This window comes from Sceloporus undulatus, chromosome 2, assembly GCF_019175285.1.
Source record: "Sceloporus undulatus isolate JIND9_A2432 ecotype Alabama chromosome 2, SceUnd_v1.1, whole genome shotgun sequence".
Taxonomy (NCBI): domain Eukaryota; kingdom Metazoa; phylum Chordata; class Lepidosauria; order Squamata; family Phrynosomatidae; genus Sceloporus; species Sceloporus undulatus.
Genome location: NC_056523.1, coordinates 185,301,101 through 185,329,085, shown reverse-complemented (window position 1 = coordinate 185,329,085; position 27,985 = coordinate 185,301,101). Strand labels below are relative to the sequence as shown.

Sequence of the window (27,985 nt, the reverse complement as noted above, 5' to 3'; positions counted from 1 at the left end):
AGTAAAGCCATGTGAAATGCACAACTGTGCTGTTGTGTGTGTTTTGGAATGCAGGTTGGGGGTGTTTGCCCAGAAAGGGACCGAGGAGGAGAGGGCGGGCACATGCCTCCTCCTTTATTATTATTATTATTAACCTTTATTTATGAAGCGCTGTAAATTTACACAGCGCTGTACATGCAATCTTTTTAGTTAGACGGTTGCAGGGCTTCGGTGGAGGCTCCGCCCCAGAGGGTGGCTCCGCCCCAAGGGTGGAAGCTCCACCCCCCGGCTTTGGCCCCCCGACTTGTCTGAGGGACACCAACCCGGCCCCCGGCTCCAAAAGGTTGCCTACCCCTGGTCTAGACTTTTTTTGTGGAGGTTTTGGGGGTATGTGGCCATGTTGTAGAAGAGTTTCTTCCTCATGTTTCACCAGCATCTGTGTCTGGCATCTTCAGAAGATTCCAGTCACAGATGCTGGCAAAACGTCAGGAAGAAACTCTTCTAGAACATGGCCACATAGCCTGAAAATCCCACAAAAACTATGGATGCCGGCCATGAAAGCCTTCGACTATAGTCTAGACTAATTACCAGACTCATGCAGATGCAGATGCAGTGTAAATCTAAGGTGCAGCAGAGCTAGGAAAGCTATTTTTTTTGGATCACAAATCCCAATTCCCCCAGCCTTCCAAAAAGGAATTTTTCCAAAGCTCTAAGTTGCAGGTGCCTATAGACTTACTGGAACTTGGAAGACATGAGCAAATGTGAACAATGTGTACAGAGGGAAAACAAATGTAGAGCACTGACAATGATAACTTACATAAAACTGGGAACACTGACTCATACAGACACATACCTTATTCTGCTAAATACGTAGGCTGTGCCCAAGACCCATTGCTTTCAGCCAAAGTTGCTCATTACTGAAATGACCAGACTAGTTACAGACCAGAACCTGTAAGGTACATCATTCCTCTTCTTTTCTCAAATATTCTTTGAGATACTTCAGTGCTATTATCAGCTTCCCTCATTTCTCCAGCTTTAAGCTTAATGTGTTTGGCAATATAAACTTTCAAAGATATCCATCAAAATAAAAACCCAGAGGTTAGTTCTATACAAAATTGATTTCCTGACTGGTTGTGTATTCCCAGCTGGGTGTGCATTCTGCAGGAAAACAGAAAGATACATGTGGCAAGCAGCCCAGAGAGCATAAAAGATTTGCCAATGATTCTTTTGCAAGGATCCTGTCCAAGGGAGGAATGGTATGTTCCCGCCCCGCTTTCTGTCAGGACTCGTTCTGATCTCATTGCTGACTGGTGTTAAGTACATACCAGGTATGTTGGTTAGACTGGCAAAGGTTTTAGGAATACTTGTAGAATGGCACATAGGTAATCCATCCCATTCCATCAATGTCACATCACTTCCCTTAGCTTTACAGATTTCTTTGTTACATCAAAGCTCTGACGTAGATACAAACTGTATTTATTTACTGATTTATTCAGACCTATTTACTACACTCAGCCAATGGTGTTGCAGGTGAAGATTAAACTGGCTAAATTTTCAAGTTAGCTTCCAACATCTGAAGATTCACGGTAATATTAATATAACCAATAATCATTTTACTTATTAAATAATTAAATACTTTTATTATTTATTATATTTATTATGTTCACATGTAATCATTATATGGTGTATCACTATACAGTTGGCCCTCTGTATCCATGGATTCAACTATCCATGGCTTGAAAATATCAAAATATCTATATAAATTCTAAAATATCTATATAAATTCTAAAAAGCAAAACTTGGTCTTGCCATTTTATATAGGAGTATCCACGGATTTTGATATCCATGGGAATCCTGGAAGAAGAATCCAACAGATACTTATATTGCAGCATAATATAATTATAATATTTAATAAATTACCATAATTATAAATAAATATTAAGTGAAATAAACATTTCAAATGTTTTTTCTGCAATTGCTACTCCCACAAAGAAGGCTTCACAGCAATTATCTCTGATGCTAATTGGAGGGATCAAATTAATGTTTCCAGTTTTGAAATAGGAGGATAAATAGGTTTGCTTTAGTTCAGCCTGGGTTGGCTTAATCCACAACTACACCCGACTTCACACTATTTGATGATGGATTGTTGGTGGGAAAGGATTGTGCCCGACCCACATGCTAAGCATCCTTGCAGATGCACTGGATTTTAGGATTGGGCAGAACAATCTATCTGTATTGTTTTGTTCTAAGTAACACTTTCAAACTAGTGAACACTCTTGGGACAACTCCTCCTTTTTCCCCCTTTTATGTTTAATAGTCACACCTGGCATTAGTGACTGAAATAATTTGGGAATGGATAGGTGTGGTTCAGTTTCACTCCAGAATTAACTTTCCAGGTTTGCAGGCAGCAAAATGTACACATTGACCCATCGTTGACCAAACAGCAGTTGAAACTGGTGGGGTGAGGGATTTGCTTTACAGGAGACGTTTTTGGTGTATGCCTAATTTTTTAGGTTTTAAGTAGAGCTGGAAGCTGTCTGTAAAGTATTAAAATACAGTGTGCCTGTGTTATACTTGGGTGCACTATATGCGGCTTTGAGCTTATACGCTCAAGCTGTGGGGAGCATGCAGGATGCAAGGGGCGGTGCATCCCATTCCACATAGGCGGAATTCACTTTATTTATTTATATTTATTTATTTAGGTATTTATATCCTGCCCTTCAGCCCTAATGGCTCTCAGGGCGGCTTACAATATTATTTTTAATCAGACAGTTCCCTGCCCTCAGGCTTACAATCTAAAAGATTGTAAGACTTTACGTGGGGATGTGTGTGTGTGTGTGTGTGTGTCTGGAATGGATTCCCTGTGTAAGGCAAGGGTCCACTGTACTGTAGAGTACTGAAAATGCATTGGGAGACACAGGTATCGTACCAGTAAACCCCAAATGGCTGCAGCTCAGTAATATGGAAAGCTGCCAGATCCTGAGTCACACCGTTGATCCTTCTAGCTTAGTATTGCCTATGCTGATGGGCTGCAGCTCTCTAGGATCAGAACCTGGATTAACCATGGGAAGTTCATATTGGCCCCGATCCTTTCACAATCGAATCCGAGGCTTTCACACCCATTCAGAGGCATATGCTCCTTGGTGCGGGTCTTCTGAAAGCAGAGTAAAAGCTGTATTTTTTTTTAAAAAATGGTTCCGGCGAATATGAACTTGTCCCTGATCATGATCGGGGCATGTTCAGGGGAGGGATTTAGGTCAGAGGGAGGGCAGAGGGCAGAACATTCCTCCCCTTCATCAAGGCGGAGGAGGAGGAGGAGGAGGAGAAGGAAGGAGCAGGACAAAGGGTCAAGTTCAGGGTAGGTCAGAGGGAGGGCACAAAACAGAACAAGCCTTCCTCTTGCACCAGGCAGCTTTCTCTTTCTTTTTATTTTTTATTTTTGACAGACTATGCGCATGCTTTTTGCTACAGGGTGATACAGATAGATTGCTACAGGGTGATACATAGAATCTGCTTGTGCTACTTTCCCTTTCATTTGCTTGCTCCCAGCACAGCACTTTGCAAAAGGCTTTTTTTCTAAATTATTTTTATATGCGAATGTTACAATGTGAATGTTACAAATGTTTCTCTTTCAATTTGGCAAATTGATACAGAATGCTTTTGCTACTGTATGTGTCTGTAAGGAATTCTGGGGTGGCTGAGGGAAAGCAAAGGATGCAGAGATGGCATTTGGAGTGAGGAATTATTATTATTATTATTATTATTATTATTATTAGTGTATGTGAGGCATTCAGGTTGGCAAAGCAAGAGGATGCAGAGATGGCATTTGGGGTGAGGAATTATTATTATTATTGTACGTGTATGAGGCATTCTGGGGTCGCAAGGAGGGAGGATGCAGAGATGGCATTAGATTGCATTTTGGAGTTGAAAACGGAGGCAGAGGAAGATCCATAATCTGTAGTGACCCAAATACACACAATACACACAATACACACACCTGGAGGTTTTTTAAATTTGACAAAATATGTGCACACTGCCACCAGTTTTTTTAAAAAAGGAGGGGGGAGCACACATCCGCTTGGCCAATTGCTGTAGGAAATGTCACCTTGACGAAAGCAGAACTGAATTTGATTGACAGCAAAGGAGCCTTCATTTTAAATTGGTACTGCAGATGTGAACTCTCTGCAAAGAGCTACAATGGAATTCAGGGGTAAATTACCCCGAATAAGGTAAATGAAAGTGGGCACTTGCTTCTGGACAGATTCGGGAGGCGGAGACCTGGATCTGCCCAGTTACATCCAGCACAAATGAGCAAGTGGGAATGGGGCCACAGAAGAAAGTTTTTCTCTGCATCCGCCCTGCAGAAATAATTCAGTTTGACCTCATTTTACCAACCATGGCTCAGTGCTATTGAATTTTTGGAATTGTAGGTTTTTTGGCACCAGCGCTCTCTGACAGAGAAGGCTAAATATCTCACAAAACTACAGTTCCCAAAATTCCATAGGCATTGAGCCATGGCAGTTAAAGTGGTGTCAAACTGGAAAGACTGCAGTGCAGATGCAGTCTTTCACAGCACTACTTAGGGCATACCTAGAAAGGGGGTAAACTTCCTGGAAGCATCAAAACTATCCAGCTCATTTTGTTTTGATTTTTACCTGCATATTTATGGTTTTGCATCCATTTCAGAAAATAGCGGGTTAATTTAAACTTAGTGGGAATGAAAAATACAGTCAGCCTTCCATATCCACAGATTCTTTATCCACAGATTCAGTTATCCATGGCTTGGTTTATACAGTGGAACCTTGCCTTATGTGGGGGATCTGTTCCAGACCCTCCTGTGTAAGGCGAATTCCGCCTATGCTTGAGCCCCATTCAAGTGAATGGGGCTCATGTGTGGCTTGAGCATGTATGTGCTCCCGTGTAAAATGCTGTCACACTGTATATCTGAATATGTGTATGTGTATGTGTGCGTGTGTGTATATATATATACATTCCAAAAAGCAAATCTTAATTTTGCCATGTTATATGACATCATTTTACTATGGCATTGAATATAATGGGACTTGAACATCCATGGATTTTGTTATCCATGGGTGTTCCTGGAACCAAACCCCAGTAGATACCAAGGGCCCACTGTACTTGGAAATGCCAGGAGCTCCCTGGGGATACTTTAGTAGGGGAAAAACATAATATAGCTCTCCAAAATAAAATTGATGAATACAAGAGCAAATCTGGGGCTTTCAGAATCTTTTTTATTGTCTGAAGTGGCTTTTAGAAAAATCAGGGACTGAACCTAAAACATCTGAACATAAAACACATGCTGTATGACTCAGCTGTGATTGCTTTTGACAGCTTCTTGGGATTTTTCACATATTACTGAGTGTAATAAGCAAGATGCACAGCTAGGTTTAGCTTGGTATCCACAGATTTTGGTATCCACAGGGGATCCTGGAACCAAACCCCAGTGGATACCAAGGATCTACTGTACTTGGTGTTCTGTGCCAAAAAGAGAACTGGCATGTGTAAAGAAAAGAGACCTGGCATGGGTATCTCTTTAGGCAAGCATCTAAATATACAACCTCCTGTGTAACCAGATGTTACATCAGCATAATGCCCCAAGATTCTTCTGGCCACTGTCATCATTGCCTCAGGCGTGCCGCATATGTTGCAGAATGTCTGCATAGAAGCAGGAACCTCCCATGTTAGATAGTCACATATAATGCCCTCAGTGGGGATAGTTGCTAATGTATATTTGCAATAAGTGAATATTCCAAGGAGGTGTTGCAGCCAAGCATGGCTTCTCAGTTCTCACTGTATACATCACACTGGAAGAACAGCATGACGTAAAACCATCCGACGTAAAGCAGGCTCCATGCTGGTCATGAGCCTTCTCTTCAGGAATTTGGTAACAGGTGAAGTCACTAAGGCACTGGATGGCTTCCAGGAGCTGCGTTGCCTAGAACTTTGAGACTGGCCTCAGGAGGTATGTTGCAGAGCAGGAAATCCCCAGCTCAAATATCACTATAGCTGTGGCATGTATTTAAGCTGTATGTATTTAAGACAAGCTGCCTCCTCCACTCCATATTCCACATATGAGAGTAACAGATCTGAACTGTTACAGGTTGTTGTAAGGATCCTTGTTAATTATTGTCCACCAATGCAGGCAAAACTGGGGTCCTCTTTTATGTAGCAAAATAGTGTTCAATATCACCTTTCCTTACTGCATTTGTAAGTTATCTCCCCCCGCCCCTAAAGTAGTGAAACTGTGGGAAAAACATTCTAGTATATCTTGACTAAGGCTGCAATCCTATTCATACATACCTAGGAATAAGTCTTAATGAACAGAATGGGATTTACTTTTGAATAAACTCACAGAGGATTTTGCTGTAAGGCTCTTAAACTTGTCATGACAAGTTTCTTCACATGTTTTTCTTCCAGTTTTCCATTAATGTGGGTCCATCAGGTGGGAGAGATGCTCATAGAAAGATGAAATGCTGCTCTTAAATCCAATCTATTCAGTTTTAAATTGGCAGAAATGCATTTTAATGTGCCATGTTGGCTTTTTTAAACCCTCCTAACAGCCAAGTTTAAGCGTTGGATTACTCTGGAGACCAGGGTTCAAATCCTGAATTGGCCATGTAAACCCATTGGGTGACCTTGAGCAAGTCACACTCTCTGTCTCAAAGGATGGCAATGGCAACCCCTTTGTGAAGAAACGTGCCAAGACAACCCCGTGATAGGTTTGCCTTGGGGTTGCCATAAGTCAGAAACAATTTGAAGGCACACAGCAATAAATACGAACATGCCAAAATATCAAGATCCTCAGGGGAGGTCTTTCTCTTGGTCCCACAACCATCACAGGCTTGCTTGGTGAGCATGCAAGAGAGAGCCTCCGCAATGGTTGCTTCCACCTTCTGGAACCTCCTTCTATGGGAGTCTAGCCTGGCTTCTTCCCTGCTTTCCTTTCGCTGGCAAGCAAAGACATTTTTGTCCAAGCAGACTTTTAATATATAATCACTCACAGGGAGGTTTCTTATTGGAGTGCACCCAGAGTTTATTTATAGTTTTAACTTACGTATTTTTCATGTAATTTTATATTGTTTAAATGAAATCGTTTTAATTGTCTTTATAATGGTAACTTTTTAACCAATTTTATCTGTGGGCTGTCTTGTACCATTTGTTTGTTTGTTTGTTTGTTTATTATGTTTATATAAATACAATATTCATATAAATAGAAAATAAATAAATAAATAAATAAATAAATGGTACAAAGCATAAGGGGACTATCTCATATGGCATTTCTAGATTGCATTTTGAATGTTCGTGATGCTGTCATAATTTCAAATCTCTCCTTGGGAGCCTGAGTACCATTTTGCTCTATCTTTGTGCATCTCTATCCTAACAACAAATGCCATTTCAGCATTGCAAATAATTCTGTGAAACTGCAGCCCTGCCCAGATCACTTTGCTCACGTTCACTAACCTCCAAACTGACAGTGTTTATGCTGCAGTTTTCACACACAAGCTATTGTCAGCATTTATTGATAGGGGGGATGTTTCAGGTTGCCTTAGGGGTATGTGCGTAATGTGGTTTCTTGTAATCTTCTGCTTTAAAATGCTTTGCGTATTTGTAAGGAGCTGTTGCACTTCCTTTAATAATGATTTTTTTTAAAAAAACAACCCAATTTTTAAAGTGACTTTGCAGTTTTCCATGAGTCAGAATGAGTGTTTGAGACTGAATTTGCACAAATGAACAAACAACCGTCAAGAGACAATTGCTTTGCATTCTTTACTTCCTGAAACGTTTTTCAAGGGCAGGTTTTCCCCTGTCTGTTTCCTTATACTGACGACTTGTGGGTTTTTTTGTGTGGGGGGGTTGGTTTGTGGTTTTTTTTTTGGGGGGGGGTAATATTGATTTATTTACAAATGCACACGTGGAGTGTGTGTTCAGACTGGGGGGTGCAAGCGGGCATCTGGAGAGACAATAGTAATGGGGAAACCATCACTTCATCAAAAGCAAATAGTCCACCTTTGTGTCTCCCCAAGGTGTGCTTCCTGCCAGCCAGCTGCAAACCTTTTCCTGGTCACATTGGAAACATCAAGTGGTTCTTTTTGTGGCAGATTGAATAACTAACAGCCTTCCAAGCAAGCACTTTTTGTTGCCAAGCTATGTAACAGCTTGGAGCAAAATTTGGTCATTATACATCATCAGGGGTTCCTGATCCTGGTGTTGTATCTCAGTCCTACATGTTACCCAAATAACAGGTGGAAGGACTGGGAGGTCCCCAACAACTGTCAGTGTTACTTCAAAGGTGGGGGAAATTAGCTTTGCAAAAGGCTTGGGTAACCTTTGGACCATGTGCTCCAGTGTATACCAGTACTAACTGGGAGGACTCCTGGTCTTGGGTGGATTAATAGAGTTTTATTTAGAAACATGCAGAGTGCAGTTACACACAAGATAGTAATTCAAACAAATACAGCATACAAGCTAGCCGAAATGGAAATATGGAAAGGAGACAGTGGAGTTTTTAGGCGTTGCAGTGCGGTTATAATTACCTGTCCGAGGAGAAGACAATGGAAAGCTGAGTTACTCCAACTGGGAGGTCTAAGGGTGACACATAACATACACACAGTGTGGGTGTGTATGCAGGTTTGGCTGTGTGTGCAGAAGTTAGTTTTTGAAACCATATTTATACCTTAAAACTAGCCCTAGGCCAGGTAACAAAGGCTTGAATGACTTGTCCCAGAAATTGAGAATAGGATTCCAAACAGGTTGATGGTTTTAACTTTAGTAAAACAAAAACAGTGATTGGATTGGGATATCCCTAAAATGGATGGATGGAGAAGTCTGGTTGAGGACACAAGGGGGGGGGGAGGTAGGGATAGGTTGACTTACAGTTTTGGATGTGAATTGATCTTTTGTTTCAGAGTTTGAGAGGAAATGCAGATTACTTGGGCAAAGGACAAAGCACTTTAGATTTGATGGTTTTGTTTACCTGGATGTGCACATGCCTGGGGGGGGGGATCTTTTTTCCCTAGAAACTTGACCTGAAATGTCATTGATCTCTCCAAAACATGTTATCTCCAAATATGAGATATAGAAATATGAAGATTCTAAAACACAGCACAGGGTATGCAGAGATGCTTAACATGCAACATCAACATTGAATCCATTTGGTAGCCTCAATTGGAGTAGACTTACTGGATCAAGGGAAATACATAGGTCTTGACTCACTGTTCCATAGCTGGTGCAGCTCATTTGGTTCTATCAGACTATGGGCAAAGGACAAAGATGTCCTATTTGAGCAATTTCAGCAGTTTCGTTCTGTGTAAATACTAGCAATGCCTGGGGCTGGATTTTGCAGGTTGGTGGGCAAAAGCATCAATCCACTGCAGCAGGTCCCATAATCTAGAAGTGTGAGTGTGTGTGTCAGAGGGGCAGTTTCTGTAGGTAAGTGTATATGTGTTTTGGGTGGATGGTATTCTTAGTGGCTGCCCCAAGGGTTTGAAACTAAAATAGCCCCTCTTTGCTGTCCTTCTGTCAGCAGGCAAAGACTTTTGGATTCAGGCAGGCTTTTAAAACTGAAGTCTTTTAAGGAAAGTGATTGTAAGAGGGTGCTGCATTGTTTTTTAACTGTACTGTTTTATGTGCTTTTCCTCCTTTTTAAGTGTATGTTTTGCTTTAATGTTGGCATTTTGTATGTTTTAATTATATGGTAATCATGTTAATTTGTAAGCCACCTTGAGTCCTAGTCTTGGGGGAAATGTAGGATATAAATCAAGATGATGATGATGACGACTGTTGTTATCATCATTACAAGTGGAGTACCTCTAGTCCAGAAAGCTAAAATTTAAAAACCTCCAAAACCCCAAAACTTTTTACCAGCAGTTTTCCACTTCTACCTTCAAAGCAATGGCTGTGACATTCCTGCTTGTTCTTCTCTCAGATCCTCACTCTCTCTCCAGCCTCACACCCCATACACAACATAAGTAGTGAACAAATGAGAAACAAGGCTGGAGAGAGAGAGGAGAGGCGGGAGAAAGATGAACAAGCAGGAACACCACAGCTGCCACCTTGAAGGTAGAAGTGGGCAGCTGTCAGCAAAAAGACATGAGGCTAGAGAGAGAGACTGAGAATCTGTGACATGGCAGAAATTCAAGCAAAGCGTGAATCCACACTTTCTGCCATTTCATAGATCCATGCGTCCCCAGCCTTGCAAATACAGTCAGCCCTACGTATCCATATATTTTGCACCTGGATTCCAACATTCACAGCTTGAAAATATTCCCCTTCCTTGCAAAAAATCCAAAAAGCAAACCTTGATTTTGCTATTTTATATAAAGGACACCATTTTACTACGCTATTGAATATAATGGGACTTCAGTAGCGATGGATTTTGGTCTCCACAGGGCTTCCTGGAAGTAAACCCCAGTGGATGCCAAGGATCCCCCATATGGTACAGGCACGTACTATGCTGTTTTTGTTTGAAAAAATCCCAGCTTTGAAGTGCTTCTGGTCTCAAGCATTTCAGATAAAGGTTATTCAACCTGTATTGGTTGCCAATTGCCCTCAAACTGACTTTAACTTATGGTGACCCCATGAATGGGAGACCTCCAAGTCACCTTGTCACCAACACCTCTACTCAAGTCTTGCAAATTCAGGACCATGGCTTTCTTGATTGACTCTGTTCACCAGTAACGTGGTCTTTCCCTTTTCTTACTGCCTCCATCTTTCCAAGCATTATTGTATTTTCTAATAAGTACGTAATAATAATCTAATAAATAAAATGAATAATAAATAATTATCTAATATCATTGGTAATATTACCCAAATCAGGACTTTCCCATGCAACATCTGACCTTACTGATTTCTAAAGAGGAATAACAGTGCTGACAAGACAGTGAACCTTTTGCCAGGTCTTGGTGCTGGTACAGCTGAGACAGCCCTCTGCGAGAATCAGCCTTGTATATACAAACTCTGATAAGATAAGGAAGCACCCAGTCTCCCACCGTTACCTCCAATAATTCAAATGCACTCTGTGCATTAAACAGCATGTTGCATCACACATTTATGTCCATTTTAGTCCAGTACAAGCAAGATGTCAAAAAGTGCTTGATGGATTATTATGATTTGGTACAAAGAACATCTAGTACAGATACACCCTCATTCTTTTACATTTTCTGAACAATATCAAGTATCTTCCTCTTTGTTATCATTGTCTGTCTTACTCTTGTAATGGTGTTTAGAATAGAGGGGCTGTTTCTTATCATCTTCTCTGCCGCCACTGACATATTAGCATTAATTCTGTGATTAGAAGCCATGCTGTCCTTTTTGAAAATGACATACAAGGTAGGTGATGGAGGCAGTTATTCTCAGGAACACGGTGTGTAAAGTCACCTTATTAGTGAACATTCTGTCCCCCAGCACAGAAATCAGCATTAGGAGAAAGCTGTCACTGGTGCTAGTGAACCTCTGTTCTCTAGTACAGGCTGAGCATCCCTTATTGGGAAATCTGAACTCTGAAGTACTCCAAAACCTGAAACTACCACAGATTGCCCACATGAGTAGCTGAGATAGTGACATCTTTGCTTTCTGATGGTTCATTAAACACAAACTGTGCTTCATACACAAAAATATTTAAAAATTTTTGTATAAAATTACCTTCAGGCTATGTGTATATGAAACATAAATTAATTTTGTGTTTGGATTGGGTCCGATCTCCAAAATATCTCACTATATATATATGCAAATATTCCAAAATCCAAAAAATAAATAAATGTGAAATCACCCAAAACACTTCTGCTCCCAAGATAAGGGAGACTCAACCTGTACTATCACTTTGTGTTTGTATATGTTTCTCTGTGTGTGATTTCTGCCAATTTAAATTTTTACAATCCATGAGGTTATTACTAAAATTAAATACCATTAACAATCATGGGAATTTATGCCCAGTGTCAGCCTCCTTCCTGAATTACATGAAACCAGACTTTGAATGAAGTCTTCCTAGTAGCAAGGAGCTTCCATGACAGGGATTCCATTCTGTATTTTAGTGTGAATTTTAAAGAAGTGTTGTGCCAGCATTTCCCACATCAAGAGCAAATAATGAATATGTTCCCAAAACATTCATGAAACACACTGGGGGAAATATATCCCAGTCAGGGTTACCTAAGTGAAGATACAAACTGAACTCCATGTACTCTGATTGGCAGTGAGATCTCAGTTAAAGACATTGTCCCACTACTTGCAGCCTAGTATTTTTAAACTACATGGGGATTAGACCTGAGATTTTTGTATGCTACCCATATGCATTATTCCACTGAGTTATGGACCCTGTTCGTTATTTAAGGACATGTACCTGCTCTTCGCAGGCAGCAGCTTGCAAGATACAGCCATGTAGAAGAGCAAGTAATACTTTTGTTGCATCACTATATAGACCTAGTAAATCTGTCTGGTGTTGATTGTTGCCTAAAATGTTATCCCTGAGATAGACCTGTTAAGATATTAACATTTGTTACTAGACAGCTATTAAATCAAGTAGTGGGTTGCTTGTGGTTATAAAAAAGAGCCATTACAGAATTTATGTCTCGTACCACCTGAGGTCATACTTTTCAATGGAGTTAGTTCATGTGTTCAGCTTCTCAGCTGTCGAGCAGTGAGAAACTATTTGATGCTGATGTGGAAACCAGATCCTAAGTTTGCAGATTTGGTTCTGTTTTCTTATGTATAACAGATATATTCATTCTTATTAAATTGAACTTTGTTGCTGTATTCCTAGCCTCAAATTGAGGAAATGAATACTTAGCTTGTTTTCTGCAGTGACTGCAACTCGTCATTTTGTGACAACTTATTCTTTTGTACAGACACATTGAACAGGACTGGACACTGCAATGGCTCCTGCAGCAGACTGGCAGTTATGTGTTGGGTCACACTGAAAATGGCCCTTTCCTGATTCCATTTTTCTCTTTCCTTTTTTCAGCTCACAACCTCCAAGTACCCGGTGGTGGTGAAGATGGGGCATGCTCATTCCGGAATGGGCAAGGTGAGTAGTACTGTTCTTTCTGGGACATTGAAGACAATACTTCTTTCTACTCCAAAGTGGAGTTAGGAACTATGCCCATAATGCCCTCATGTGGAATACTCCCAGAACACTGATTCATCAAATGCCTCTTTGTGAAAGGCAGTTTTGGAGGCAGCCCAAGGATTATTTTGTGGGGTATGGGGAAGCTGTAGATGGAATAAGTTTGCCTCCCTCACCTATTAGTCTGAGTACCCTTTGAATTCTGATGGCCTATTACCGATTGAGAGAGACAGCATGGACTACAACTTTGAAGTGTTTGATTACAACTCTGGAGACCAGGATTCAAATCCCTGCTCAGCCATGGAAACCGACTGTGTTACCGTAGGCAAATCACATTCTCTAAGCCTCAGAGGGAGGCAAAGCCAATCTCCCTCTGAATTAATCTTGCCAAGAAATCCCCTTGATAGGTTTGCCTTAGGATCACCGTCAGTCGGAAATGACTTGAAGGCACACAACAACAACACAACTCCCTATTAGACTGGTCTTCTCTTACCTGGAATACAAAAGCTATCACCTAGAGACAACAGAGATGCTAAACTCTTTCTTTGTACATCTTCCTAATGTGTAGACTTCGGTCTCTCCACTCCCCTCTCTCTGTGGCAGGTATCTGTGAAATTGTAGTATTTCTGGTGGTTATCTAGTTTCCTCTCTGGCTAGGATGCCAGTTAGTAGAAAAAACTGCACTTGGAGGAAAAATCAGCCCTTCTTTCATATCTATTCCATGACATATCAGGCTACTCAGTCACATGCAGATGAAGCTCTATCACTTTCAAACTCATTGGCCCACCATGACAGATGTAATTCACAGGGAACGCCAGTGTTTTGTTTTTAAAGTCTAGGAATACACTATAGCTATAAAGAGCGGCTTCAGGCCCGATGGCATACACATAGACTTTTTCCCTTCACCATGTTGTCACCCCTGGTTTTTTTTGGGGTTTTTTTTTTTTTTAGTTTTTTTAAAAGCAGTAGAAAACCCTGCAAAATGTTTTGAGTCTGTGATAGAAATAGGTTGAACATGGTAGATCCTATGTGTGAAACCACTTCTGGTTATTCTGCCCTTCTCCCAAATAATTCTTTCTCCTGTCTAAACACTCTCTGTGCTTCTATCTTTTGATTCTCACCGGCTCTTTAGGTAGAGGGAAAATGGGGAAAACAGTGTCCCTGAGCTGGAGTTGTTAAGATTTCAGCAAGTTTCAAAGAGCCAGAAGCCACGTAAATTGTTGAGCATTTGGCAGGGCGGAGTAGGCAGTGGGGTTTCGCTTGCTATGGGCACTGTGCAAGGGAAAGCTCTTGTCTGCTTGTTTTGCAGGTCAAGGTGGAGAACCAATATGATTTCCAGGACATTGCCAGTGTGGTGGCCCTCACCAAAACCTATGCCACTTCAGAGCCCTTTATTGATGCCAAATATGATGTCCGTATCCAGAAGATTGGCAACAATTACAAGGCCTACATGTGAGTATGGGGCAGTGCCCTCTATGGAGCTGCTTGCTTTTCAGCCTACTCTACTCCAACTTTCTGACTTGGGACTCATTCACACTACAGAATTAGAGTGCTATGATTCCACTTTAATTCCATGCTTCTGTCTTACAAAATCCTGTGTTTTGCAGGGACACTCAGAATCCGTAACCACGGGGCACCTCTGACCAAACTACAAATCCCAGGATGCCATAGGATGAAGCCATGGCAGCTGAAGTGGAATCATAGCTGTAATTCTTTAGTGTGAATTGGCCCTGTATCTTTGCAGTTCAGTAATGCTTCTCCCTCTGAGTCTACAGTACTGGCAACTGGAACTTGGAACAAAGGGAGGGCCTCTCACAGCCATTGAGACCAAGACATGATGGGTGATTCAATCAATATATTAACAACAAGAGCAGCAACAGCAACAGTATAACCCGCGTGGCAGAGGGTTGGAAAAATAATTATTTTTGAAGGCTCACTTCTGATTGATCCTATGCAAGCCAAAAATGTATCTCCCCACATAAGTGGGACTTATGGGTAGAAATAATTCAGTTTGGTAGAAATAATTCAGTTTGACACCACTTTAAGTGCTGTAGCTCCATCCTATGGAATTCTGGCATGTGCCTAGGTTATCTCTCCTAAACCTCTAAGAAATCTCTTTCATGTTTGCTCTCTCAACTTTCAATGCTCTCAGGCCCTTTATGCAAGGAAGAGCTTGCTTGGTGGTCTTCCCCTTGAAGCCTCACAACATTTAACAGTGTCCTCTTTCCTCTGGCAGGAGGACTTCTGTTTCGGGCAACTGGAAGACCAACACTGGATCTGCCATGTTGGAGCAAATAGCCATGTCTGACAGGTGAGTGGTAAGGGTTGGGGAGGGTGAACTGGTGTGGGAGGGATATTACACCTGGATGGCTGACAAAGGGAAGCAGACCCATCTATGATTTCTCCTTTACTTCTCCTGACAAAAAATATCTATGCAAATGACAGGGAGGCTTGGAAGGATTTGCTAGTGGTATCTCAGTCATAACCTTCCCCTTATTCTTCCCCTCCCCATCTCCTCTGGCCGGCAGGTACAAGCTTTGGGTGGACACTTGTTCAGAAATATTTGGTGGTTTGGATATCTGTGCAGTGGAAGCTCTGCATGGCAAGGATGGACGAGACCACATCATTGAGGTGAGGTGCTGGGCCCAAGGGTGCATATGGGTGTCCTTGCATGTTTCTAGTCTCTACTTTACCCAAATATCAGGGTAACCAAAGCTGAGATCTTACACCAAGCAGTGATCCTTCACCCACAGAGTTCTATTCCCATTCCCCACATATGCCTTTATTTATTTATTTTTGGATGGGGCACAAGGGGCTATTCTCTAGTCCAAGATTTCTCAGTTAGGGTTCCATGAAAGGTCCTGCAAGAGATTGTGATTGAAAAAATAAAAATTTTGGGGCTGTACATTGGGCCCTTGATATTTGCTAAAATTTGGTTCCAGGACCCCCCATGGATACCCAAATCTGTGAGTGCTCATGTCTCATTATATACAATGGTATAGTAAAATGGTGTCCCAGCTATAAAATGGCAGTATCAAGGTTTGCTTTTGGGAATGTGTGTGTGTAAATATTTTCAAGCCATGGGTGGTTGAATGGTTGAAAGAGCCCTGGTGGTTCAATGGTTAAATGCCAGTACTGCAGCCACAAGGTTGTGAGTTCAATCCCAGGGCTCCAAAGTTGGTTTAGCCTTCCATTCTTTTGTAGGTGGGTAAAATGAATGTCCAGCTTGTTGGGGCAATTGGCTTCCAGATTGTAAACCACTTAGAGAGTGCGGAGTTCGCTGATAAGTGGTATAGAAATGAAATTACTATTGCTATTGCTATCTGTGGATGTAGAATCTGTGGATAAGGAGGGCTGATTGTATAATAATTTTTATGCAAGGGTTTCCTGGGATTTGAAAATTAATTCAAGGGATCCTCCAGGATAAAATTTTCCACTTAAAATTTTCTTACAGTGAAGTGGTCCTGGAATAACTCTGAGCCAGGCTGAGACTGCCGCTTAGTCTATCCCAGGAAGCTGATGTTGTGGTGGCTTTCTGATCAAAAACTGGGAAAAAACATTTTCAAGCTGTCCAAACTGTTGACAAAGTTTTGTGCTACACATGTCCTTTTTGATCTCCCATCCATACTATATCTTCAGATGCGTGTGCGGATATGACTTGTGTCCACTAAAGTTGACGTGGGAAGGGGGTCTTGCTCCTGTTAAAACATGGTAGCAGAGCAGATTTGGCTTACTTCCTGGCTCTTTGGATCAGACTACATTTTTGAGTCACCATTGGTTGCCCCATGTGGTTTTGTTAATACTGCTGTTTAACATTTACACACAGAGTACACATATTTTCCCAGTAATCCTTTCAGCAAATATCCTGTAGTGTAGATCATCTGCTGTTATTTTCATGCTACAGATTTGGGGTGGAGGGAGTTGAGCTGGGGAAAGAGGATGTCAAGGCTGCCTTGTTAGGTAATGGTAACGGAGAGACTTGAACTGGGGACTTCCTGGTTTTCTCTCCTGTCTCGAAGCCAGCTTTTCTCAACCTTTTTTAACCTGGAGAAACCCTTTGAACAATTTCCACCTCTCAGGGAACCACCGCATAAAAGTTATTGGCTAGAATTTTGTTGGTTAGTGCCAACTAGAATAGACTCATTGAACTGGTGACTGAGTGGTGAGTCAACATAAAGATAATCCCATTTATTCCGTGGTTATACTCTGGTCAGGAGTAACAATAGAATTCAAGTCATAGTATCTACAGCTCCAAAAAAATGCTCCCCTCATAACACGATTTCTTGCAGAACCCCTACCAGCTTCTCGTGAAGCCCTAGGGCTCCAGGGAACTGTTTGAGAAATTCTGCTCAGTGCTACATTGTCTCTTCCTGGGTTTGCCATTCTCATAGAATTCATAGAATCATAGAGTTGGAAGGGACCACAAGGGCCATCCAGTCCAATCCCCTGCCATGCAGGAACTCTGTCAAAGCATCCCTGACAGATGGCCATCCAGCCTCTGTTTAAAGACCTCCAAGGAGGGAAACTCCACCATTTTCCATTGAGAGAGTGTCTTCCACTGTCAAATAGCCCTTACTGTCAGGAAGTTCCTCCTAATGTTGAGGTGGAATCTCTTTTCCTGCAGCTTGCATCCATTGCTCCAGGTCCTAGTCTCTGGAGCAGCAGAAAACAAGTTTGCTCCCTCCTCAATATGATATCCCTTCAAATATTTAAACAGGGCTATATCATGTCACCTCTTAACCTTCCCACAGGGCATTCACTGTGATGGCTCCCAAACTGTGGAATGGCTTGCCAGAGGAGATCCATCTTATTACCACCTTAGATGCCTTTAAGAAGGCAATTAAAATGGATCTCTTCCAGTGAGCCTATCCCTCAGACCTGCTATAACAGTGTAAGATGATACTCCACTTGGAACATCGATGAGGAATTGGATATGATATTGCACATGTACAGGTTTTTTACTGTGTTTTTAGGTTTTTTGTTTGTTTTTTGTTTTTTGTCTTTTGCATAATGAGAATGTATTTTAACTACTTGTAATTTTATATTTGTGTTGTTCTTCCTCCTCGATACGCATATATATATATATATATATATATATATATAATCTATTATTATTATTATTATTATTATTATTATTATTATTCTCTTCTCCAAGCTAAACATCCCCAGCTTCCTAAGTCGTTTCTCATAGGGCATGGTTTCCAGACCCTTCACCATTTTAGTTGCCCTTCTTTGAACACACTCCTGTTCTTTATTTCCCTGTTCCTCTTCATCCTGAGTTGCAGGCTTAGAAATACCCAACTGTCTATTTGCTGTCTATATTTTAATGATCTTTTAAAAACTTACCACCACCATCATCATGATCTCTAGTTTTATTTCAGCATTCAGACCAGTTCATATGCTTCCACCTGATTTGGGGGAAAGGAGCTCAGTTCTTTCTCCTTTCTCATCTTCCCTGTGCTCTCTCTCCACCTCCAGGTAGTGGGATCATCCATGCCTCTGATTGGAGACCACCAAGATGAAGACAAGCACCTGATTGTGGAGCTGGTCGTGACCCGCATGGCCCAGGCTATTCCTCGCACGCCTGTGCCCTCACCTGTGCGCTCTGCCTCAGGACAGCATGCCCAGGTAACACTCCTTTCATCTTCTCTTAAACCTCTTACAATGACACTTTTAAGTTCATAGTGTCTGCTGTGGTCATTCCTTTTCCTCTCTCCCTTTTGATACTGCATCTACACTGTTGAAATAATGCAGTGTTGACACCACTTTAACTACCATGGCTCTATCCTACAGAATTCTGAGGCATCAGCACTCTGGCAGAGATATCTAAAGGCCTTGTAAATCTAAAAATCCCAGAAATTCATGGGATGGAGCTACAGCACAAACAGTAGAGTTAAACTGTGTTATTTCTACAGTGTAGATGCACCCTAGAGGGCCTGTAGCTATGGAACAAAACAAGTACTGTCTGCAGCTGTTAAGATCGAGGTGGGCACCTCTAGATACTATTGGATTGCAACCCCATTTGGCCCTAGGCAGCTTACCACATGGAAAAAAATGCTGGGTGTTGCAGTCGAACAGGATCTGAAGGGGGGCATGGTCTTTGTCCTTGCTCTAGTTAAAGACTGTTCAGTCCGGAGGATGTAGAAGATCTTAGCATGAGAGACCCTGGGGGCCCATTGTCTAGTTTGTGTTAAGGTGGGAACTACTTACTGCATCCAGTGAGTGTCCTTTGCTGGGTGAATTGGGGGAGGAATCCATATAGTGGGTTATACCTGTTGAAACCCAAGTATGGGCAGGAAATAAAACTTGCAAATCCTTGATAAGAGAGGTGTTCCAACAGATTGAGATGTCCTGTTGACAAATGGTTCAATAGCAGATTTTTCTTCACTTCAGGCCTTTTGGTGAAAAGTTCATTTGTGTGAAGATGGTGTGTGTGTGTGTTTATGTGTATGTGTGTGCATGTATGTGCATGTACACAAAAACTGTTGCTGTAAGCCTTCAAATCATTTCTGACAGATGGTGATCCTAGAGCAAACCTATCACACTATTTTTTGGCCAAAATTTGTTCAGAGGGAGTTTGCCTTTCATTTTCTCTGATTTGTTCAAAGTTACACATTGGATTTCCGTGGCTGAGCAGTAATTTGAACTCTGTTCTCCCAGTGTCCTAGTCCAGCATTCAAACCAGTGCTCCACACTGGCCCTGCAGCCAGAACAAAAAAAATAGGGGTTCTTATGGGAGAAATAATTTTTTCCACAAATGATTTTTTTTTTGCAGCCTCCCCAAAACAAACGAACAAACAAACAAACAAAAAATAATCAGAAAATTCATAAAAACATATGTTTTGAATTTTTTTGTTCTTGTACACACAAACAAAATAAACACCGATGTACATTCTTAGGAAGAACCCATGAGCCAGAATTCTCTGTTATGGTCCGTGCTACATAACTTTATGCATTCTTAGCTATGTACTAGAGGTGCTAAAGAACTCTCTTAGGGAACTGTGAAGATGGGTATCAGGCCACCGGCAAGAGCATCCTGACATGGTCCCAATAAGAATTGTTCCTTTACACAATGGTCAGTTAGCTGGCTTTCCCTATGAAGTAGCATCATAGCAGTCCCCATGGACATTGTGAAATTACTTAATTCTATTTCCCACAGAAATATGTCCACTGACAAAGATGTAAGTCTCCAACTGAATTCCAGACATTGTTTTAAAATGGTCCAGCTTGGCTCAGGTTAGCTTCCTCTCTGTCTTGTTCCTTTCTTGCAGCAACATCCTTCCTCTACTCTATATTCCCAGCTTTTGGTATTCAGAGATAATACTGCACGGGTGGTGGGAGAGGCTTTGTTTAGTTATTGTGGCTTATGGGTGCTGAGAGATGTATCCTCCCTGAATTTGTCTAATCTTGCCTTTGAAGAACATAAAAAGAGCACTGCTGAATCAGATTGAAGGCACATCTAGTGCAGTGTCATGATCAAATACTGTGCCAACTTCCTACCTACACAGACCATATTATTTTTTACCACTGACCATGCTGGCTGGGGCTGATGGGAGCTGCAGTCCTCAGCATTTGGAGGGCCACATATTTCCTCACTCCACCATACAGTCATTGTGACTAGCTACTGATGCTGAGAGCCAAATCCTCTGAGAATTTTTCTAATCCCGTTAAAACCATCTACGTTGGTGGTCTCATAACTCCATCTTGCATTAGTGAATTCCCCAGTTTAGCTATGTGAAGAAATGTTTCCTTTTGTCTCCTTTGAGTCACTCCACAGTTTAAATCCGTCTAAGCCGAACTGGTATCCCTACATCCTGAAACCCAAAATGTCTGATGTTAATGACATGTTGCGTGGTTTTTTGAAAGTAGTTTCATTTTCTTGCCCAGAATCGGCTGCCAGTTAATTTTTGCTTTTTATTAGTCACATTTGAGTGTTTTGAGAGGTGGAGACCCTCCCTTCTTTTTGGACATTCACACTTGAATTTTAAGTGACCCAGCTGATGGTTTTTTTACCAGATCCAGCAGAAGACAGATGCATATACTGAGCCAAGATGTAGGAGAGGGGGCAGGTACCTTAGGGGCTGTACAGACAGCCTCAAAGAGGAGGCACACTGCCCCCCCCCCATCCAGGGACTGGGCTAAATTTAAACCAGACATTACAGCATTTATTGATTTGGTTTTAAGCCCTTTATTATTATTGTTGTTATCATTCTACTTAACAAGAAGTTTGGCAAAATACAGCAGCATTGATGTGAAGAATAGTACAGATGGACCTGGGACGGCTAGAGATTAGGGGATGTTGCCTCTGGGATGCAGGGAGGTGGGAATGTTTTTTTCCAACTATTTTTCTGGTTTGTATTGTTTCCTTTTGTCCTCAGGCTCAGTCGGCTCAAGCTGGACCAAGACAAGGCCCTCCTGCCCAACAGAGACCACCGCCCCAGGGTAAATACCAGACTTCAAGTTAGGGAGAGGATTCATTGGGGGGAATAGGGACCTTTGACTGGAGGGAAATCATGACCAACAAAGAGGGTTACCAGCTTGTATACAGGACAAGGCTCTGCTAACTTTAAACCTGCGGAATTTTGGAGCAAGATGAGTTCATTGAGTAGAACAAAGGGGTCATTCAGACTTCATTCTTTTTAGTGCAACTATGCAGATAATCTCACTCATACATTCTGGGTTTGTTATTCACACTATGGAACTGCATCCATGTATATCTCTGCAAGTTTGGGTGCTCACACATGCCAGCACTCAAATAAAGACAGAGTCGGTGATGTGAATGGCATGAAACACATGCAACTCATGCAGAGTTCTATCTTGGTTTATCCCAGGTCTATTCACCTTAATTATTTACACTGCTGACAATGCAAATCTTTTTTTAAAAACTCAGGAAAACTCCCATTATCTTTTATCCAAGGTTAAGTGGGGGGGGGGGGGTTTCGCAGCCCCCCACCCCCAATTTAATTGGATCCATTCAAAATGCAACTGAACAACAAAGATTCAATTCAGATTCAACCCAGATTGTTTTCAACATCTGCATAACCCTTTCTTTCCTCACTTTCAAAACCTGTCTCCCAACCACAGCCATGCCCTCCTAATGCCAGTGGAGGACCGGGGTGGGGAGGAGGTGAGTGGAGAAGCTGATGCCAAGAACAGGGCTGGGTACTCCATTGTGTCTCATTCACCCACTCTCCGTGGTGGAGGGGCAGCCATGTTGGGAGGGGATAACTGTAATTGAAACTTGGGGTTTGGAAGATGCTGGAGGACAGGTACCTTTGTCTTACTTGAAAGAGCTTTGTGGCATGAATACCATATCATACTCTGAGATTTGTGAAGATTCAAAGCAGGGGGTCCCAAACTTGGGTCTTCCAGATGTTTTGGACTTCGACTCCCAGAAGCCCCAGCCACCTTGACCAACAGTCGGGAATTCTGGAAGCTAAATCCCTAACATCTGGAGATACAGACTTTGGGAACCACTGTTTTAGAGTGACAGGAGCCACATTCCAGATCCAAATGGGCAACCCTACTAGTGAGGCTGCCCTTTTGAAAGCAGGGGAAGAGGCTTAGAAGAGATGCTTGGCTGCATGGGTTGGCATTTGACTAGGCTGGTTGGGTGGCGAGGAGAAATATGCTTTAGTCACTCTTCCCTTTTGTCTGATTCTTGGTCTTCCAGGAGGACCACAGCAGCCACCTACAGGATCCCAGAGGCCTCCATCTCAACAGCGCCCCCCTCCCCAAGGCCAGCAGCTCTCCGGCCTCTCCCCACAACCAGGGGGTCCTGCCGGGGGTCAGCGCCTGCCGAGCCCCACCACCCAGCAGCCTCCGCCACAGGGACAGCAGCGTCCCATAGGGCAGCGGCAGCCCGGCCCAGGAGCCCAGCAGTCTCGCCAGCAGGGGCCCCCATCTGCCCCGCAGTCCCCACAGCCCCAGAGAGGGCCAAGCCCTGGTGGCGGAGGGCAACAGCAGCAGTGGCAACAAGGGGCCACTCCCCAACAGCAGCAACGTCCTGCAGGAGCAGGTCCCCTTAAGAGTGGGCAACAGCAGCAACCGCCACAACTGCCACAGCAGCAGCAGCGCCCACCGGCTGCAGGAGGACAACCCCGGCAACATCCGCGGCAGGGCAGCCAGGGAGGGGTGTCTCAGCAGCGCCCGCCAGGGGCAGGAGCACAGCAGCAACGCCCAGTCCCACCCACAACCCAGCAGCCAAGGCCCAGCACTCAGGGGCAGGGGCCAGGGGGCCCAGGGCAACAAGGCAGCCGCCCTCCACCAAGTCAAGGAAAACCACAAGTGGCCCAGAAACCCAGCCAGGACCTGCCTCCGCCTCAGCCCCAGCTGAAGTAAGCGTTGGACTTGGGGGTGCTCTTGGGAGGGATTTAGCAGGCTCTAGGACTTGGCATTTGTGAGGATGGGTGTCCATAGTGGGATGTGTGCATCTTCAGGTTGTTTCCAACTTTTGGTGACCCTAAGATGATCCTGTCATGGGGTTTTCTTGGCAAGATTTGATCAGAGAAGGCTTGCTATTGCTTTCCCCTGAGGATGAGAGAGTGTGACTGAGGATGAGAGAGTGGAGAATTGAACCCTGGTCTGCAGAGTTTGTTTTCCGGCATTCAGACCATTATGCCACACTAGCTCTTGACTATAGCAATAGAATGACAAACCATGGGTTCCCTTCATGGTTCATGACAGCATTTTTTTTAGGCTGGCGATAGTGCCAGGGCCCACTCAGTTGGTAAAGGCTAACGCAGTGCATTGGGCATTTCTTTCACTCCACACTCCTTCCCCAAATCAGAGGGAGTAGTACAAAGTAAGTGCATTTGCAGAGGGCTACTTGGTTTTAATGTGTGCTTTTACCAACTTTTTAATGAATTTGGAATTACCAGGCCAAAGTACAGTGATAGAGGTGGGTGGAGGGAAGGAATTGCACAGACATGGTGGAGTATTGGGTAGGGCAGGACAGGGCTGTAGGACAGAGAATTAAAACTCACTTGCCCACAGGAAGCCATTCAGTCACCCTTGGGAAATATAGTCTGTTCTTTTTCCAGCCAACTCTACAGTCATATGGGCAAGGAAGTTAGGGCTTTTGTTCAGAAAACCATCCCCAAAACAAAGATGAGTCGCTAAAATCTGTGCGCATGAATAAAGAGGGAAAATAAAAGCAACCCACAGACAAGGGCCTTCTCAAAGTGTAAACCTGACACATTGCCTAAATCTTTATTTCAACACCCTCACCTCAGTCATTCTCATTCATGCTTGTTGGGTGGACATTGTTAGCATTAAAACTAAATAAGTGATTTTTCAGGTCTGCAGCACAGAGGTTAAAGTCAAATACCAATTCAAAGAGAGAGCAGGAACTATTACTCTCACTCTGAATTGGTGTTGTGAATTCAAATATGATGTCATCTTGATGTCATATGCTGGTTTCTTGGTTCTGGTTGACTGGGATAACTGATGATGTAGGATTTTCCTCCAGCTGAGTGCTGGTTGGAATGACAGCAACTAGACAAAAAAACACTTCAGAAAACATTCCAAACTTCGTGAAACATTGGAGATTATCAGACAGGATTAAAAAGGGGGAAGATAAAGGATAATTGCGTGATTGGTCAGGAGATTTTCAGATGACATCCCGCTGAATCAGGAGTTCTCCTGGGAAGAGCCAGCAATTATCTGGGAACAAACTATTCATGGGAAATCCCAGGAATAAGCTTCTCAATACCGTGATTGAAACACGATTGCAAGGATGAGAAAACAAATCGTGCTTCAATTGTGGTATTGAGGAAGCAACCTGGGCATTTTACAGGCTGTGCGGGCAACACCAGCAAGGATCTTTAAATTTTAAAGGGGCTGCAGGCAGCAGCCTGGGAACTTTAAAACTGAAATGGCGCATGTGCACAACGATTCATTCCAATGTAATATTGATTCATTCACTGAATTGTGCAATCACACAGTTCTATGGGTTTTGTTGTGCACTGTCACGTGAGAGCGTGACTCTGTGAAAATATTGATTGCTATAGAGCTAACATTCCTTTTTTGTTTTCCCTACCACAATTATTGCTGAATTGCCCCCATGTGATAATCTCCATTTTTTGATGTGCGTGGGAGGGAAGTAAAAATTTCCCTTAACATGCTAAAAATATTCATCTGAAAATATTTAACACCAAAGTGCTCAAGATAGTATATTTTGAGGTTCTTAGCACCACCTTGAGCTGCTAATGCAAGGATGAGCAGCTTTTGGGGGCCCATGAGTCATTGTTTCCCTCCCTTGGAATAGTCTGTCCAATTTCATTCAGCTCAATTGATAGGGAGCGTATGTGTTCATGGCCTTCAGACAGTCCTAGGGCTGCACTTTGCTCGCCCTATCCTAAATCCAATTGGAATTCCTAACTGGAGGCACCAAAAAGAACTTGAATAGGAGAATTTGCATCTTAAGTTGGATGTGCCTGAGAATTTGCTTCCTCCAAATATTAATAATTACTTCAGGACATATTATATTAATTAAATATAAAGAAGTGTTGGATTCCAATAATTAGAACAGTATGCCCAAGAATGCCTTTCCCCAAAACTTTTCCAACCATTTTGACTGCAGCAGGGCAGATTCTTTGCTCTTTGCTTCCCTCTGCTGGAACCACCATCCACTGCAGCTCTAAGTTAGAGGGTGAGAGTTTGGGCACTTCATTTTCTACCCTCACTTGCCTTGCCCCCTTCACTGCCCTGTGCTTGTTCCCTATCACTTTCCTGGGAAGGAGCTACCTTGCCTGACCTGATATTAATAGTGTGTTTCTCATCTCTCCTCTTCACCACCCCTTCCCCTCTTTCCTGCCCTCCATCCCTCCCCCACTGTTCCTTAGCAAATCCCAGTCTCTGACCAATACCTTCCCCCTTGCAGAGGCGCCGGTGCCACGGGGCAGCCTTAGTCAGGATGAAGTGCGTGCCGAGAGCATCCGCAGCCTCCGACAGAGCTTCGCCAGCCTCTTCTCCGACTGAGAGACTTCCCACCTTCACACCGCGATCCTTGACCTCCTCCTTTCCCTGCTTCACAATCTAGGACTCCTTCTGTATCTACTGGGACTCTTCCCCCCCCCATACTTCATATCCCACCTTGCACAGTAATGCTTCAGCCCACCCCAAACTTCCTGTCTGAACCAGAAGGGTGGCCCCTTTCCACAGTGTCTGTTGAGGTCCTTCTCAGAACTTTCTCCTAATCCCATCATCTCCTCTAGATCTAGCCAACAGCAGTCCCAGGTAAGGGGGAGGGACCTTTTGATGTCCATGGGTGAAAGCACCTGCACCTACAGAGAGTCCACAGGCCTAAACATGGGCCCAGCCAGGTCCAGAAATGGGATGCTGATGAATGGGAAGGTTTGTTGTTCAAACTTCTAAAATATTTATCCATGTCCCGCCTCTGTCCCCTTCAGGCCTTCCATCATGTATTGGGATACATTTCTGAAGAAGGGAACCCACTCATTTCCACTGAAATGTCCACTAAACCCCCCTCTCCTCCCTCCCCCTAAATCCTATGGTTCCCAGTTCTCTCCTTCTTCGCTGTTTCAGAAAGTTAATTCTCCTTACCCTTTGTAACCCACTTTTTCAGAACACTGCCCTCCTCCCCCCCCAAAAAAAAACAAAACAAAAAACCCCCCAGCCCACCCCACTTCCAACATCCATACTAGTCAAGAGTCCCCCTCTGCCTGTACTTTCACCGAAGTCCTCCTCTTGAATTTGAGGCTGCAGGTTTTTCAAGTCCAAGTCTCTTCTACACGAATATGCAAAACTCTGTGCCCGGCTCTCTTCCCAGCCCGGGGGCTGGGGGATCCCCAGGGAAAGGGACAGGGAGAGGAGAGGGGTCTCTGGGGATCTCTGTATATAGCACGAGGGAGGGGACCCTCCTGCGGCCATGTCTGTGTTTGTGGCCACAAAGGTGCTGGGTCGCTGTTTGTGAATAAGCCAATCGATTGCCACTCCCCCTCTGCAGTCACCCGTTTCCCTCTTGGTAGCTCTCCCTTCCCCACCAACCATTTACTTGGCTACAGGTTCCACCTTTTCCACTGTCAATTGGCAACTTCTTTCTCCTCACCTCTTGGCAACCGGCTAGTTGGCAAAGCCTTAATCCTGGCACACACGCACCCTAAAACTACCTTTACAGGCTTTATTGTGTTCATTCTAAAAATTTCCAAGCACATCCCCTCTGATGGCCAAGATGGTCCAAGAGCAAACTGCTCCTTTTCTCCCCTGGGTTAGCAGTTAGACCTTGTGCCCCAACCCTCCAACCTCTTACTGCCCTTTGGATGGAGGACCAACAGGCCAACAGAGATTGACTCCATGCTGGGACAAGATGGCTTCCCTTGACCCCGTTCTCCCCTCTCCCTCCTGCTCTGTCCACTGGACTTAGCCATTGCCCCACTTGGGCGTTCAGTCCTCACAGAGAACAGCCATACTACTGCCACTGTAGCCAAGGGATACTTCCGCCATCTTGGTCGGTGGGTGATAAACTAAACACTGCTAATGCCCACAGACATTCTGGAAGAGGGGCTTGCCTTCTGATCCCAGGGCTTGGCCCCTCTTCCTATTCCCCCTTGTATATAACACAAGAGAGAAACCTCCCACTCTATTTTTGTGATTCCCTTGATCCCCAAAGCTATGTCGCCTACCCTCACTCCTCCACCCCTTTGAAGAAAACCAAAACCACTGGGGCGGGGGGTGAAACGCCACTTAAACACGTGATGGTCTGGTAGCTGCAAAGTCGCGTGTCGTAGCCGTGTTGTGACATGACGCTTTGAGCTGTGTTTGCAACTTATTGTCAGGTTGGGGAGGGGGATACCACAGGGGGCTCGAACCCTGTATTATACAACTCCTTTCCCTTCAACCTCTTCTCCCCAGAGATATACTCCTCCCGCCACCAAGGGACCTGGGGAGGGCAATTTAAAGTGCTAA

General features: G+C 43.4%; 1 protein-coding gene across 2 annotated transcripts in view; it reads left to right on the top strand.

Annotated features, from left to right (window-relative positions):
* SYN1 (synapsin I) overlaps positions 1-26,839 on the top strand; it is an 83,949-nt gene extending 57,110 nt beyond the window's left edge. The window contains exons 5-12 of one of the 2 annotated variants that reach the window (XM_042453279.1): positions 12,956-13,018; positions 14,367-14,509; positions 15,294-15,368; positions 15,586-15,688; positions 18,536-18,685; positions 21,436-21,499; positions 22,731-23,394; positions 25,903-26,839. In XM_042453279.1, the coding sequence (XP_042309213.1) occupies positions 12,956-13,018; positions 14,367-14,509; positions 15,294-15,368; positions 15,586-15,688; positions 18,536-18,685; positions 21,436-21,499; positions 22,731-23,394; positions 25,903-26,038 (1,398 nt within the window). In that variant the 3' untranslated portion in view covers positions 26,039-26,839. The remainder of the gene's footprint in view (positions 1-12,955; positions 13,019-14,366; positions 14,510-15,293; positions 15,369-15,585; positions 15,689-18,535; positions 18,686-21,435; positions 21,500-22,730; positions 23,395-25,902) is intronic. The other variant, XM_042453280.1, reaches the window with a different exon arrangement.
* Positions 26,840-27,985: the final 1,146 nt, after the last annotated feature.